The sequence below is a fragment of the Papaver somniferum genome, chromosome 6, assembly GCF_003573695.1.
Source record: "Papaver somniferum cultivar HN1 chromosome 6, ASM357369v1, whole genome shotgun sequence".
Lineage (NCBI taxonomy): Eukaryota > Viridiplantae > Streptophyta > Magnoliopsida > Ranunculales > Papaveraceae > Papaver > Papaver somniferum.
Window position 1 is genome coordinate 5196360 of NC_039363.1, and position 16591 is coordinate 5212950.

General features: G+C 36.5%; 2 protein-coding genes and 1 non-coding gene across 3 annotated transcripts; 1 reads left to right on the forward strand and 2 right to left on the reverse strand.

Moving 5' to 3' along the window:
- Nucleotides 1-1473: 1473 nt before the first annotated feature.
- Nucleotides 1474-9566, reverse strand: LOC113290375 (probable enoyl-CoA hydratase 2, mitochondrial). The gene is made up of 5 exons (XM_026539984.1): nucleotides 9407-9566; nucleotides 9209-9303; nucleotides 9019-9109; nucleotides 8901-8952; nucleotides 1474-1549 (listed from the first exon to the last, which is right to left on the reverse strand). Exons 1-5 carry the CDS (start codon nucleotides 9516-9518, stop codon nucleotides 1474-1476), a joined length of 426 nt encoding a protein of 141 aa, XP_026395769.1. The 5' UTR covers nucleotides 9519-9566.
- Nucleotides 9567-10064: 498 nt separating this feature from the next.
- Nucleotides 10065-10135, forward strand: TRNAD-GUC. The gene has a single exon. It is a non-coding gene; the product is annotated as a tRNA-Asp (tRNA).
- Nucleotides 10136-10216: 81 nt separating this feature from the next.
- On the reverse strand, nucleotides 10217-15694 carry LOC113286763 (histone-lysine N-methyltransferase CLF-like). Its single transcript, XM_026535374.1, has 17 exons — nucleotides 15342-15694; nucleotides 15101-15208; nucleotides 14721-15022; nucleotides 14043-14204; nucleotides 13850-13934; nucleotides 13501-13653; nucleotides 13363-13410; nucleotides 13212-13283; nucleotides 12538-13115; nucleotides 12200-12350; nucleotides 11908-12110; nucleotides 11600-11731; nucleotides 11354-11444; nucleotides 11115-11162; nucleotides 10905-11033; nucleotides 10731-10808; nucleotides 10217-10644 (listed from the first exon to the last, which is right to left on the reverse strand). The coding sequence occupies exons 1-17, from the start codon at nucleotides 15360-15362 to the stop codon at nucleotides 10453-10455; spliced, it is 2553 nt and encodes an 850-aa protein (XP_026391159.1). The 5' UTR covers nucleotides 15363-15694; the 3' UTR covers nucleotides 10217-10452.
- Nucleotides 15695-16591: the final 897 nt, after the last annotated feature.

Genomic DNA, 16591 nt, shown 5'->3' on the forward strand with positions numbered 1-16591 from the left:
TGATAATCAGAATGGCGTCTTCTTCCTCTTCTAGTAAACAAGAGTATGTTCTATGTGGTCATATTTATCTCAAAGTATTGAAAACCACCACCAACAACAATTCAGATGTAATTGCCGGATTACAATCTGAAGCAGCTACTACAGATGAGTAGAAAGATACAGTTGCTTCTAAACTGGATGAAGAAGAAGAACGACCTCCTTATGTTATTGTTGTCCATGGACCTCGCAAGGTAATTTTACTTTGTAAAATCGATGACAGACACAATTAGCAATATTTATTCCTTCTAATTGTCATTGGCGTTAACTGTATTCTGTTTAGGTTGAGAAGAACTCGGACTGAGTTGGAGCTCTGAAAATCGGCGAGCAACTCGGCGAAAATTTCTTCGTCTCAGATCTTTAAGATTGTTCTTGGTTGTTGTTCTATGATGATTGCTTGTATTAATTGAAGTTTTGGTGTCCTATAAACACTTCGATTAATCAAAATAAATCTGAAATGGAAAATTTAAGAAATGAAAACAATTTTCAGAAAATTCCTTCGATTGAATTACTAGATGATTTGTTTGAAAAAAGTTTAGATCCATGGAAGTTCTCTCTTATAGGAAGACTTGATTTACAGAAGATTAAGTTTGTAGATGCTGCTGTTATTCTAAGAAGTCAATGGAAGTTACAAGAAAATTTTCCACTAGTGACCAATTCTTCTACTCCTCCTAATTGTTGTCGCTTGCTCTACAGTAGATCCGATTCTCACCATCACAGTTTTCTTATATTAACTAAGGAAAATTTGTTTTTAATAGAATAATAGGACTTTGATGATGAAATCTCAATTGATTATTCAAGATTTCAAATCTAAACTTCTGAAATTTTACTCCTAAATCAATTCATCATCAGGGCTTATCACAAGTTCGGTCCCTGTTTCTAGCGCCAAAATGTAGTTGCAGGAAATCCCACAACTACATTCGTATAAGAATCTAGACAATAATCTAAGAAATCATGGTGGAAATCATATAATCATTCATTAAGATCTCAAAATTGGATACAAGATAATAAGAAAACCCTAACTTTCTCTCCAGATAAACTTTCTCTCTCCTAAATTTCTTGTCTAAGCACTCCAAGATCTCTCTCTTTACATGGTCGATCTACCCTTTATATAGGGTATTACATAGTGGATGGCAGCTAATACATAATGAGGTACAACAAATAAAGCTCCTATTTTCGGATATACTGTGCGTTATTATCGCACAATCACATAGATCATTCTCGCACACATTCTTGACTTCGTACGGTTCTTCACACTTTACTCGTAACTGTGCTGACATCATTTGATACGTCATTTTAGTTTAACCATGAGTGATGCCCTTCGCTCATACTAGATCATCATTATATCGCATAGATAGTAAGTGTGCGATATTTCACTCCTACACTTATAGTGGAATTCAACACTGAAAATAGCTTGGCGTGTGAAAATGATTTTACTCATCTTCTAGTGAAAATGAGTTCCTTGGCAGCTGATTTTCCAACTATTCTAGGAAGACGCTGGGTTCCACCTGCACTGTATAGAAACTGCAACGTCACTACAAGAAAACATGACTTAAGAGACTAAAATCTTAGCAAGCAGCCAAAATTTTGGTCGCTTTAATGGTCAAGCGACCAAGTTTACAACTACCAGTTAGTTTGCTTGCTGTAAATTTATATCCACTACTTCTTAGCGACCAACAAAGGTGTTCGGTTGCTCCATCACTTTTTCAAGTTACCTACAGCAACTACAGAAGTGCTTGAATGGCTATTTACTTTGAGGCACCATAAGGCAGCAATTCAAAAATTGTTTGGTTGGTACAATCCTATCTCAGCAACCAAGTCTTAGTCATAACAAAGAAAAGCCAGAATTTTAAAATTTGTGATTTCTGTACTAAATTTTTTCTTTTAGTCATTCTAAATGTAGTTATGTAATAAATAGAATCAGTTTGTGGTGAGTAAAATTTGTTTTAAGGATATATGTATATGTCCAAACTATAATTTGTACCGTTCTTGACGATGGTTTTAGAAAATGAATGGTAGATTCTAAAATTTAAGGATATATCATCTCATAGAAACATTGTTAGTTGTTACTTTTCCCTATTGTACCGTTCCACTTCAGTAAACAGTAAACATTATTTTTAAGCAAACACGTGAAGGATGAGCAGTCAACTATCAAGTCTTCGTTGGACCAAATAAGGGTAAGCAAACAAATGAAGGAGAAGCAAACACGTGGCTATAAGTTTCTTCGCATAAAGTGGTGGGAAATTTTACCGCGGAAAAAGAAACCTTTAATTCAAAATAATTGAATTTTGCCGCATAAAAGGTTTCCCAATTCAAAACACGTGGCAATCCGTATGAGCTTTCATTTTGAGGTAATATCGGTGGATTATAATTTTTGGCTTCGTATTGGCCAGATTAATGCCATTGATGATATTATCTTTTACCGGTTTACATTCATCTTTGCTACATCTGAAGAAGAGTACCGTGAATCGCATTTCGGAAAAATTTGACGGTCCAGTAATGGCTATGAACATTGGGATAGGGAGTGAGAAAGAAATGGACCCCACCCTCCTCTCACACGGTGCATACACCGCTCGGTGCATAAATCATTTCCGATTTATATTTTGTATCCACACATATAATTCGTGATGATTTCGAATTCGTTCATCTTTGTAGTGATCTAACATTTTTTGGGTATATTATTTAAATCTATCTTAGTAATTAATGAATACTTCCTGATATGATTTCCAAATAAAATCTTCATTGATTCGTTGGTGCATAACTTTTTATTTTATCTTGGATCAAAGTCTTTTTAAGTAATTTTTGATGTTTTATTTGATCGATGGTCTAAGAAGACATTTCCCATTCTTTTCATTTTGCTAATCATTTCATTCAATTGATTTATACACATTCGTAGTATACTAGTATTCAATCTAATTTTTATATGTTATACATATTTTCAAAGATGATAATTCATCGGTTCATTCCCTTTAACTTCTAATACATTAGCCGAAAGTTTATATAATTGAAAATCTGATAATTACCGAATTTGTTTCCTATCATTATCTAGGAACTCTAGCTTTCTGTTGGCCGAATAAATTTTAAAAACCATAATGCTTGTTCGTTTGACCTAAAATGCAATTTATATCCGAATTTCGTGATAAAAAATAAATTGGGACAGCGAAAAGAAAGAATCGTAAAAATATGATTCCTATGATTTAACATGAAATCGATTTAGGTGTTTTATCAAAACCTCAAAAATTTTAGAATTATACCGGTAATCCCTTTTGGTCAAAAAATATGTGGAACTCGGTCAATTTTCCCAATTTACTCTTAGTAGTTCCCATGCTCGGTGAAGAATCACAATCATCTCGGCCAATTTGTGTGAGGTCGACCGACATCGGATAAGAACATGGTTTGTTTAACGTACAATATGCCAGAACATGGTTTGTTTAATATGCCAGGTTACGATCTCGGAGCCAAGGTATGCGTACAATATGCCAGAACATGGTTTGTTTAACGTTTCAGGGTATATTCCGAAGGAATCTTATCTGTAAATGGATGAATTCATCGTTCGTACGAAGTAGATGCACTTATAGTAGTCCACTCACGCAAGGTTACGATCTCGGAGCCAAGGTATGCGTACATTATGCCAGAACATGGTTTGTTTAACGTTTCAGGGTATATTCCGAAGGAATCTTACCTGTAAATGGATGAATTCATCATTCGTACGAAGTAGATGGACTTATAGTAGTCCACTCACGGCCAGGTTACGATCTCGGATCCAAGGTATGCGTACAATATGCCAGAACATGGTTTGTTTAACGTTTCAGGGTATATTCCGAAGGAATCTTATCTGTAAATGGATGAATTCATCGTTCGTACGAAGTAGATGCACTTATAGTAGTCCACTCACGGCAAGGTTACGATCTCGGAGCCAAGGTATGCGTACATTATGCCAGAACATGGTTTGTTTAACGTTTCATGGTATATTCCGAAGGAATCTTACCTGTAAATGGATGAATTCATCATTCGTACGAAGTAGATGGACTTATAGTAGTCCACTCATGGCCAGGTTACGATCTCGGATCCAAGGTATGCGTACAATATGCCAGAACATGGTTTGTTTAACGTTTCAGGGTATATTCCGAAGGAATCTTATCTGTAAATGGATGAATTCATCGTTCGTACGAAGTAGATGCACTTATAGTAGTCCACTCACGGCAAGGTTACGATCTCGGAGCCAAGGTATGCGTACATTATGCCAGAACATGGTTTGTTTAACGTTTCAGGGTATATTCCGAAGGAATCTTACCTGTAAATGGATGAATTCATCATTCGTACGAAGTAGATGGACTTATAGTAGTCCACTCACGGCCAGGTTACGATCTCGGATCCAAGGTATGCGTACAATATGCCAGAACATGGTTTGTTTAACGTTTCAGGATATATTCCGAAGGAATCTTATCTGTAAATGGATGAATTCATCGTTCGTACGAAGTACATTAGATGATGTATCATGATAAGTTTGAAGTCAGAACCCTCCCAGAGCTTCTTGGCTCATAGTTTGTATGTTGTTATACCACATTTGAAGTTCGAATCAAAACTGAACTTCATATTTATCGATTTCGATGATGTATCATGCTAAGTTTGAAGTCAGAAACCTCCCGGAGGTTCTTGGCTCATAATTTGTATGTTGTTATACCACATTTAGAGTTCGAATCAACACTAAACTTCATATTTATCGATTTCGATGATGTATCATGCTAAGTTTGAAGTCAGAAACCCTCCCATATGTTCTTGGATCATATTTTTATGTTGTTATACCACATTTGGAGTTCGAATCAACACTGAGATTCATATTTATCGTTTTTGATGATGTATCCAACTAAGTTTGAGGTCTGAACCATCATAAATTCCGTGGTCCATCTCTTGTAATCTTATAACCTGAGTTTACCAGTGTGAACTAAAGCTACTTCATGACCTATATGACTTGTAAAAATTACTTCATGACTAGTCGAAATTCAAACCCGAAGCACAAAGAGAAAGCACAAAAACACAAAGAAACACACCAATTATCGAATTCATTTTTCATTTTCCCGATTCATTCTTATACATTTTTTGGATTTTTTTATATCAGAATGTCGAAAACAGTGTTCTAAATTTATTTATATTTTTTTTGGATTTTTTTTCATGTTAAAGGTTGATAATTAAAACAAAAAAAAAACGAAAACATGAGTTCGTATTAACACAAAAAAACAAATGCATCTCAATCCGTATGAGCATCACAAATAAAATCTCAACCGTCAGATTCTTTTCTCAATCCGTATGGCTGGATCCAACGAACTCCGTCCATCATTTTCATTCACCCACCAAACCCTCCCAACCACTCGAACTCTATCTGTTTTGCTCTATCTTCATCTTCTCTGCTCTTCGTCTCCTCCATAGATCGATGACCGGCGGCATTACTTGAGAAAATCTAATTCACTCAACCCATCTTTTACTCGTCATCGCCGTCTCCTCTCCCCCTCTTCACCTGCTTCTTTGAAACTCATTTTCTCTTCTTATTCTCTTTTATTTTTTCTTCTTTTTCGTTCTTCTTTTCTGCTATTCTTCAGTTGAAAATCGAGAGGTCAAATTGAGGTATGGTTTGAAGAAATTTATATCGTGAGGGTGTATAAAAGAAGCAGGAGTTGGTGTTTCTGCTAATTATGAAGAATAAGATTGAGTCCTGTTATGAATCGAGAACTAGGGTTTTGTCAGTGAATCGGTAATTGAGTTAGAAATTGAGAAATTAAAGTGGGTTTGGTGAACACAGTATGATGAGGAAGAATTAGTGATTGATGTGTGAGTTTTAATGAAGATTAGAGAAGCTAGGGTTTCTGTTCTTTCCCAATATAGATATTAGGGTTCTTGGATGTAATTGAATCAAGTGACTGAAACTGAAATTGAGGTTTTAGGGGAAAGATTAGAGATGGGAATGTTTGATTTCAAAAATTTGAGGCCGTGGTGGTGGTAGAGGCAGAGGAGGCAGCAAAGAAGGAGGTCGTGGTGGAGGTGGAATGAAAGGTGGTAGTAAAGTGATTGAGTACAGAGTCTAGAATCCTTTTAGATCAAAGCTTGCTGCTGTTGTACTTGGTGGTGTTGAAATTTTTTGGATTGTAAGTATTATTTGTGTATAATGTTTGGGATTTCACTTTGTGTTTTTACTTTTTTTTTTTCTTTGTCATTGTTTTAGCATAATGGTGTTTGATTTGCAATTTCAGGTATCGCCAGAGTTAGACCTAGAGGTGGTGGTAGTGGAGAAGGAGGAGGTAGATGGGGTGCTAGTGGTGGTAGTAGTGGTGGAGGTTGCAACCACAACTACAGATGAGAGATTGCAAGCAGTGTTAATGTCCATAAGGTTAGTCATCCGTTTCTTATTAGATTTTGTTATTTTCGACCAATTGAATATAGAGAATTTGATTACAATTTTGAAGGTTTCAGGACAATCAAATTGAACTAAAGAACTTCTAAAGAATCAAAGTAGAAGATGTCATGTACAAATCCGAAAAGGAAGGGTCTGGTAAATATGATTAATCTCTGAAAGCTAAAGTACTGTCAAGAGTGAAGACTATGAAAGAGTGAATTGTGAGATGATGGATTTGATTTTTCTATTGTAGATGAGGAATTGCAAGAACGGTGTTGATATTCATGGGATTCTGAAGCGGTTTGGTTGAGATGGTGGTACTGAGATAACAAGATAGGTTTGATTGAAGCAGTTCTATGTGTGATGTTTTTGTGTAGGGTTTGTATCTGGACAACCTTTATGTTGTTTCTCCTTGCAATATTCAATGCTCGTACTATTATCACTATATTTACAAGGATTGCTAGGGAGATTTTCGGCATGTTGATCACTGTTCTTTTCATCCAGAGGCCATTAAGGTAGAAAACTAATAATAGTTCCCTTTTGGCAAATAAAACATATGGAGATTTTAATGAACAAAATTTGTTAACTTTTTTGCTTCCAACTTTGAATTACAGAGAATGGTTAGTGAATTTGTAATTCCAAAGGCTTAAAATCCAATTGATGAAAGATATCAGTTTCAGTGGATATGTATGAATGGACTGCTGGGACTAATTTTCACATGGCATTACGGAACAGGTTTGAAAAGTATCAAACTGATCTAACAGTGTACTTCTAAGAGTACCTGTAATCTAAATGCAGTTTCAAACTTTATTGCAGGATTTCTCATAAGCCTTATTGCAGACTATGGGGTTCCTTTCATGGTTTTGGTGTAGACAGCGATGTCATTCACTATTCCAAAGGAAGTTCCAACTGGAGTTCCCCAAAGTATTTTTACTCCTCTTCCATGGGAACCGACATCGATGTATCATTGGAAAGTAATCAAGGTAGTTTTGTAGATACAATCTATTGTAAACTTGATTTTTTTCTTCTTATTTTAGATACTATTTGACTACACAATCTAAGGATCTAAATCCAAAGTACGAAATACTAAAATAATTTTATCGAAACTGCAGGACATGGGAGAAGTCCCACCCATGTACTTTTTTGCTGCCATTATACCAGCTGTGATGGTAGCTGCTCTATATTTTTTTGACCACGGTATTGCTTCTCAAATAGCACAGCAGAAGGAATTCAATGGGTCTTCTATTGCAGGGGAAGATTTGTTGTTGATGTTCTGTTCATGGTACTTCTGGTGATGAAGAAATGGATGACATGATGGGTGGTGGTTGTGTATGTTGTAGGCTTTTGCTTTGAGGTTATTGCACTGAATTGCTGAGAGCTTCGCACAGGTGGAATGGCTGAATAAGTTGCATCTAGAGACTCACAACAAGAGAAGATGATGGCGTGATGAGCAGCTGAGGATTGTTGGTGCTGATTCTGCAGTAGCTAGGATTGTTGGGTATCCTTCTACTTTTGCAACCTAAACTTTGACATCAAAACCAGATCTAGAAAATACGGTATCAGGTCGCAACAGTATGAATCTGAGTGAGTTTCAGAAGAAGCATGATGTAGCCTTCAAAGCTTTAAGTATTTGGTAAGAAGAAGCATGATGTAGCCTTCAAATTTAAAGTATGTTGAAGAGCTTGTAATTTGTTTTTTTTTAAGAAATGAGATTGTATTTTTATTTAATTTTTGTAAAATGAGATTGTAATTTTCCTGATTAACAATTGATGTTGTAAATTGAATTTAATGATAATAAATTAAATTAATTTTGCATTTAGTTTGTTGTGTATTTGCTTTTTGTGTTAATTATGATTTCATTGTTTATTCAGCCGAGTCAAAATTGGTCGGAAGCCTTTAAAAGAACCGGAGCAACTAACTTTAGACAAACTCAAAGGTTATAGCAACTAATTTCAGACAAGTTGAAAGTTTGTACCGACTAAAATCTTGTACATCCAATACCTTTGAGCAACTTATTATTAGTCAGTTAAGTTGCTCTAAACCTTATTCAACGTAACATATTACTCGCTAAGATGGTTGAAATAAATTTAGAACAACTCACTCTAGGATAATTGGAATAAACTGAAAGCAAGCATATTAGTTAATCGCTGATGGTAGTTGAAACATTCTTAGAGCGAGTGCCTAGATGCTCTACACCTATAGAGATCCCACCTTTTGCAACTCGAGAGCGAGAGCCAAATTAAGTCGCTCTGAGGGTTAGTGCGACTTAATATGGGTTTTGCAACCAAAACTGCCTGGTTGCTTAATCCAGTTTTTCTTGTAATGCGTTCAAACAAAAGCAAATCGCACTATTCACGCTAAATATTGAGAAACCTATGCAGAGAATCTACAAAAAAAAAAAAATCAATCTCTAAAGCAGATTTTGTGCTATTTACTTATTTTGAAATTTACTTTCAGAATGTCAATGAGTACAAACCCCGGAATTACAGCGAGTCCTGTCTCTGGCAAGCCAAATACTGCAGCTTCACCTAATTTAAGAAAGAATCAGCTAAGAGAATCAGAACTCAAAGGTATAGCTAACAAAGTAGAATTACCGCAAATCCGAAGATCACATGAAAGAGCCATTTCAAGCCCACCACCAAGTGCGGCTCCTTCAATAACAGCAATTGTGGGAATGGAAAGTCCCTGGTTGAAGTGATTCAACTAATAAGCTAGCGAAGAAAACCTCAAACAGAAATCAGTTTTCGCATAAACGAAGAGAGGGCATAAAGAAAATTAGAATACCTCTAAGAATGTGTATGTGCAACGCAGAGAGTTGACAAAATCCCGGGTGTCAGATTGACTCATTGTCCTGCGCTCCTGCCAGGACAATTTACAGACTCGAGCTTATACAACTCGATAACTGTTAAACTAGAGTACTTCACACAACAAGATCGAAGCAAAAAGATATCAGACAAGCTAGCATCCTGATTCAAAATTTACCTAAATCAGCACCGGCACAAAACATCCCAGGAACTGAGCTTGAGATGATGACAACATTTGCTGAAGAATCCACATTAATAGCTTCCAGACTATGTCGTAATCCACTTAACATGACCTTCCCAATCGCATTTTTGGCTTCTGGTCTATCCAATTTCACCTCAATGATTCCTGTACCTTCAAACATATATATATATATTGAAGTGAGAAAAAAAAAACTTTATTACCGAAGTCAGAATCTTGCTGCCTCTTAGTCAGTAAATCAACACCTCCACAGATTGTATTTATTCATTCTCATATTTGAAGCATTGTGCATATGTCGGAGATAAAACTCCCACTTATCTTACCTTCTTCGGACCCTGTCGTCAAACTACATTGAAGATCTATTATGTTGTCGCATTCTTCTCAGAAAAGCATAGTTGCAGATAAGAGGCGGCAGCATTAGAATATATTTGCTGCATGTTATACGTTGTTTTAAGATTACGAATCATATTTCACTTAGCAAAGAGATATCTTGATGCATATCTGAACCAGACTGCATATGCAAGTGATAACAAATTCACTATAAAATGCTATATTAATCTAGGATGGGTTTTCCAGGGTAGTCTGAAGGTGGAAATTTAGAGTTATTTAATATCAAAGTTAATAACTAGATAAAACAGTCGTTGTAGTATAGTGGTAAGTATTCCCGCCTGTCACGCGGGTGACCCGGGTTCGACCCCGGCAACGGCGTTTTTTTTTTCCAATTTTTGTTTTGTTGACCTTCACATGTTACATAAACAGTAGTAGTCCCACACAGACCAAAATCAAGCAAGTCCATCAGAAATATAATCTCAAAGTTTTGGTGCCTGTCGTCTCAGGTTAAACCAAAAACAATCTGATCAGATTAAAGATCAAATTCAATCAATTTCAAGTGTTGATGACCAAATTATGGCATGCCCATTTACATTCAAATTTAGATGCTATATGAGAAGAGCTCCAGAAAAGCAAAACAAAATCTCTTCACTTCAGATGCTACTTTAGTCGTCATAATTGAGAGCTTCACCAAATCAGGCACGTTTCTTTGCTCTACCAATTGAAGGTGCTACCTCCACCTTTTTTGAACCTAGAATTTCAGGCTTCTTTGCCCAAGAAGCAGCGCTGTCAGGTGCATAATGGTAATCATAAAAGAGTTCCTCTCCCGCATTAATCTTTTGATCAGCAAATATACCAACTTTGTGATCACCTGCTACCATCATCACCTGCCATGACGTAGTCACACAAAAAACATCATTAGAATGGACAAAATAAGATAATTGGCAATTGGATCTTAAAATCGTAAAAAGACCTTAGCATAGCAATTTGGATTAGGTGAATGGTTAGCAAACTTCAACTTGTCCCCCTTCCGGTGAGCGTCAAGAACAAACTGCATTCATTAAAGAGTTCGATGGAACTTAAAGTTAGGGAAAGGAGAAACAAGAACCTAGCTAAGAAATGTAAGTTCCGCCATAATGAAACATGCCTGATCATTCAAATTGAAGAGAAATGACGAATTTTCAAGGTCGTATATTTTTCCACGCTTGTCAGCTTCTCGATGTGAGATCAATTCGCCAGTGTATTCCCCAAGGTATTCATTTTTGTTGACGCCATTCTGTAAAATTGTTGAATATGATGAGATGTCAAGAGCAAAAAAAGAAGAAAAAAAAAAGGGCAAGCACAACGCGAAGACTACCTTTAAGAAAGCTCCCCAACCGGAGACATCTGACCTTCCAAGTAAAACCTGCAGTAAGAAATTTTCTTTTACTTACACGACATGTAAAGAATTGTGTACATATTTGCTGCAAGTGCTTAAAATATAAGTTAAAATTCGGTATACGTCAAACCAGATAATAGCTTCACATTAGTAGTAATACAGCAATAATCACAATTACATTCTACCAACAAACATACTGAGTTTGTATTATTTATTACCCTTTGTTGTTGCTTGAGAAGGAGCTTCATATTCCTACATTCATAATTATCACCTCTTTGAGGAGGGCCTCCAAGAGTACCGTCACCACAACTAAGAAAATAATGCAAAACAATTCAGATCATATGGAGGAGAAACAAACTGGTAGCAACTAGAAAAACCAACTCAAGCATAACCTGAAAATTTTATGATTTCGTAACCTAACGAGCGTTAAGAATTTAAAGAAGATTAAAGGTGGTGAAACATACTCCACCCAACAATTCCTACAAACATCTGGATCACATTCTCTATCTGCAGCAAAGCATGGGCACTGTCGACTTCGGCATTGACCTTTAGCACAATGGCAACCTCTAAAGCGATTCTTGCAAGTCTTAGAACACCTAGATGGTGAGAAAAAGATGTTAGTTACGGCGTTTGCGTATGAAAGTTAGCTGGAACATCAACTTAATGCATCCAAAACAGTATTCATCCAGTCAGTCAGTGTACAGCAAGTCAGCCACAGTTAGAAAGACTCAAAGAAGATCTCGACTCAGAAAGAAATGCAAATTAGACCTACCCACAATATTTCTCGCAGCAGGTTCCACCCAAATGGCACGTACATTGCTTTCCACAAGCAGATTGGCAGCTACAGGGATTAAACTGCTTATACAGAAGATCCTTCCTCTCAATAATTCGCTTCCTAAAAGCATGATAGCCTGCACCATACTTCACGCGACGAACCTTACCTTTCCTTCGCATGAACCTTGATCCTGTTCGACCCTGAAATGTGCACATTTATAGTAATGGTTTGATTTGTTTAGGCAGTGTGCACGTATCAACGTAGGGTAAAACAGGCATCGAGAACTAACTGTAGTATCGTTGTGGTCACCCTGGGTTTGTCCCTCAGCAGAATTTGAACCATCAGCCCTATCACAAAGCTTATTTTCGGTGTAGCTCATGTACTGGAATACCTCAGCACATGTCTTCATGCCAACCAAAAGGTTCCTTGCAATTAAGCAGCTGCCAAAATGAATAAAAGGAAACTTGTAAGACATAGATATACCAACAGTTTGCACATTCAAAGTTTATTGAAAAAGGCGTAAGATCACAAAGTCGTGGTAGACTAATCTCATATAGGATATTAAAAGTGAGGGAGAAATAGAGAAAATTCTGAACCTGCTTCAGATTGTTAAACCTATTTATTTACCTATTTTTCCCAAAGATCTCTAATCCTTTTGAGTAAAGGCACTTCTCGAAAGTGCTCCATGGTTTATTCATGTTTTCATTAACAAACTCATCTACCCTCGAGGTATCATCATTGCCCTCCACAAGCGAGTCCTTAATCATTTCATGACATGGTTCGTGCTGGACTTCAAACGGCAGTGTTTCATTCTGGTCCTCATTATCCTTGCGAGAACTTGACCTTAGCTTCCTATCCTTGATCCAAGGAGATCCATCCACAACTGAGTCAGAATCAGATGCTGACAGTATTTTCAGTCTCTTTCGTGTGCAACTAAGAATATGCCCAGCAACTCGCTTGTTATGTGGTGAGGACTGTTGGGTGGAAATTTTCTCCTCCTGAGGTCGTATAGCCAATTCACTCCTTGCATTAGAAGAAGTACGATCACTCTGGTTTGACTTTGTTCTCTTAACACTAGACAATGCAACAGCTTTCTTTCCCCGTGAAGTCTGATGACCCCCACTGCCAGATGAAGCAATTGCTTTATCTTCAAAACCACCAGGCACAGAACAACTACCAGAAGCAACACTTTCTGAATTCAAAGTCTGAAAGAATACACCCGTTAAAAAGCGTACTAAGCTAAATTAGTTTGAGAAATACACAAGCAGCACATAGTGTCAGTAAGGATTTTTGAATAATACCATTTGATAACAACAGCTTCCACATGGTACTGTTTCAGAATCTGGAGGAGCCCAGGATGGTAGTTTCTCAGCCTGCCAGAATTTATACAAATATATTAAAGAAACATTACGAACATTTAGACACTGTTTATCCCAAAAACCAACAACTTACAGGAAAAACAAGATCTTGGGAACATCCATGTAATCTACAGTCAAACACCTGCGTGGAAAAAGAACATCAGAAAGAATGAAAGCACCGCAGAGAACAGAAATCCAGAAACCATGACAAGAGTACAGATCTGATGTCTACCAGGCATCTGCGGCAGAAAAGGTTGTCAAAAGAATCCAGAGCTGAATCTAAATCTTTATCACAAAATATATCCTCAATTTTAGATTCATCTTTGAGATCTGCCTTCATAGATGAATCTGCAGGGTTTTCTCCGTTCAAGATGTCATATCGTGCCTGTATAAGATGTTCGACGTGTGTTCATACCTCTGTAAAGCCAGCACAAAATGAATGGGCGACAGCTGGACTAAAGTTCATACTGACAGTTCTTATCAGATAAGATGATGATCAACTGAAAGATATACTGAAGACAGCAAAACAAGTAAACAACACTAGAGGACCAGTTTCATTATGTCCTCTTGTATGGGCATACCTTAATGTCAGAGGGTCTTCTAGAAAAGCATTTAGCAAGCGAATTCAGAACATCAACGGATAAACCAACTTGTTGAATGGCGTTCCTAACATCAAATTAGGGAAAAGTGAATAAACCTCTTTTAACGAAGTTACGAAAAAGAACTTTCACAGTTACCACTTTGTTGACTTCATTAGTTATTCAGCAAACCAACCTGAGAATAAAATCTTCAGCATTGCTGAATTCTTTCTGGTCTTCCTCATCACCAACCTCTTCTTCTTCACTGTCGCTTGCAATAAGAGCTTCTCCACCAATTTGATCATAATAGATTCTCCTTCGGCCAACCACGGACTGATCCTCAGCCATCCTTTGATTTCTACAGCAGTGTAACAATGTAACAGTTGATTAACATCCTGTTGAATCTGAAACATATTATGCACAGCATAGCTATTGCAGGATCATTAAACAAACAGTTCACTAAAGGACTTAATTAACAGGTAACTGGATGCTTTAAACTGGGAACCTCAAAACTTTAAATAAAACTAGTCATAATGACCTGAGTAATCATTTATATGTAAATATCTGCGGTCCAATAGAGTTATACACATTGCGTTCTGTGTACTATTGTAAAACTTAAACACATAGACCTCAAGCTTACACATTAGATCCCTCAGTCAACCTACTTCTCTAGTCTACATCTCCATACCCCTTGGAACTGTCCAACTTGCACCATCATACATAGACGCATTAAATAGTGGCACCACCTTGACATAAGGGAAGGATTTATAATTTTATATTTATTGGACTCCTGTCATTTGCAGTATTAGGACTAGCATCATCTAAAAGCGCTATGAGCTAAAACCTGAAGAAACCAAAAAACATGACATATTACCTTTTCAAAAATACCCAAGTAGTATATGGAGGAATTTTTGAAACTTTGGCAAGCGTAACAGGTTGAGCCAAATTCTTCACTCCAGAACTGTTCCCTATAGGAACAATTGAGCGTGCATTACTTTCCTCATGGTCCTCCTTAGCACCATTTAATGTACAAAGTGCATCTTGCTGCCTCTTAGTCAGTAAATATACACAACTATCTGCACCTTCACAAATTGTATTACTCATTCTCATCTTTGTAGCACTGTGCACATGTTTCGTAATACCAATCAATTTCTGCCTATTCTCTTCCATCTTTTTCTGCATTTATTATCAACATTCCAAGAGTGAGATCTTAAAACCACAATTGAACCAAACAATGAAAAAATGCAAAAGCACCTTGACGAAAACACATCGATCGATAGCAACTTGTTTCTTCAAGGATTCAAGAACCAGTTGAATATCTCGACCAGAATTCTGAGCTGACATTTTTACTCCATTCATCGTCTGCAGAAAATCAAAATTCAAATTCAAATTCAAATTCAAATTCAAATTCAAAATTCAAAAAAATAAAATAATAAATAAATGACGTTGTAATGAACGAAAAAGAAGGGGTATTTTTGGTAATAAAAAGCACTACCTGAGTAGCAGTGATATCCATGGTGGTTCTAAACGGAAGAAGATGATAAACTGATGACTTAAGCTGATGAAGATGGCATTAAGAGGAGGAATAAATTACTGATCATATCTTCTATTACACAAATTTGATTTTCGATTTTCAGTAGTTTGAGTAATGGCTGATTCTGATTCTTCTTAATTTAGTGTAATGTAGAAAGAAATTGTTAACTCTTGAGGTGAAATTATGGGTTTTGAAAACCTAGAATGGATTGGCGGGTGTAAACTGAAAAACCAAGCTCCGTCATCTGCGAGGGTTTAAGAAAAGGAAAAATAACGAGGCGTTGTAAGAAAATAAGACAGAGCACGCGCTATCAGAGGGATGTTGGGTTGGGTGTGAGAATCGTAAAACAATTAAGTATTTTATTTTGGGGAATCCGCGCGTCACTTTTTGGATATTTTTTTTTTTTTTTTTTTTTTGCTAAAAAAAATGATTGGATTAAAGAGGAGAGAGTTACACGGTAGAATTGAGAAATTCAAGGATGAAACCCATCCATTCTCCAGTAGTTCTAGACCTTCTACTAAATTTTGCTACTTGATCAGCAAGAGCAATATGCACTCTACGCAGAAAATGAAACTGGGAAAGAATGTTTTGCAGTCATCTAAGACTGATCTATCAAACCTGTAATTTAAAGAATCAATGACTATCTTTGCGTCACTGAGAAAGCAAACTTTTTTAAGTCCTTTTTCTTTAGCCCACTTCACTGCCTCAAGTAATGCCAGGCTTTCAGCTTCCTCCACATTCCTCACATTCCCTGCTTTGAGTTTGCATCCAAGAAATGTACCTGTAATATCATTCATGACCAGGCCAATACCAGATAAGTTAGTATCCTTACCAAAAGAAGCATTAATACCAGTTGAAATATTGGATGAAAATCATGGATGAGCACAACGTGCATTTGAAAGATAATTAAGTGCAATAGATGATGAAATAAGAAACATTTTGCCGTGAACAATGGAAAAATATTGATAGAATATCTTTTTTTCTTCATTTATTCTACTTTCACAATCACCTGAATCTCCAAGAACGGACCACAACACTTGAACTTTATTGGTTGAAGCAGGAATTCGAAAATTCGAAATGGATTATGGAACCAAAACATAAATTGATTTGTTCTTTTGACATACCACAAAAAATAACTCCCATGTATATTGGAGATGTATAAGATGGGAGGATGGGAGTTCTTTTTTGAAATTTAGAAGAAAAAAAAACAA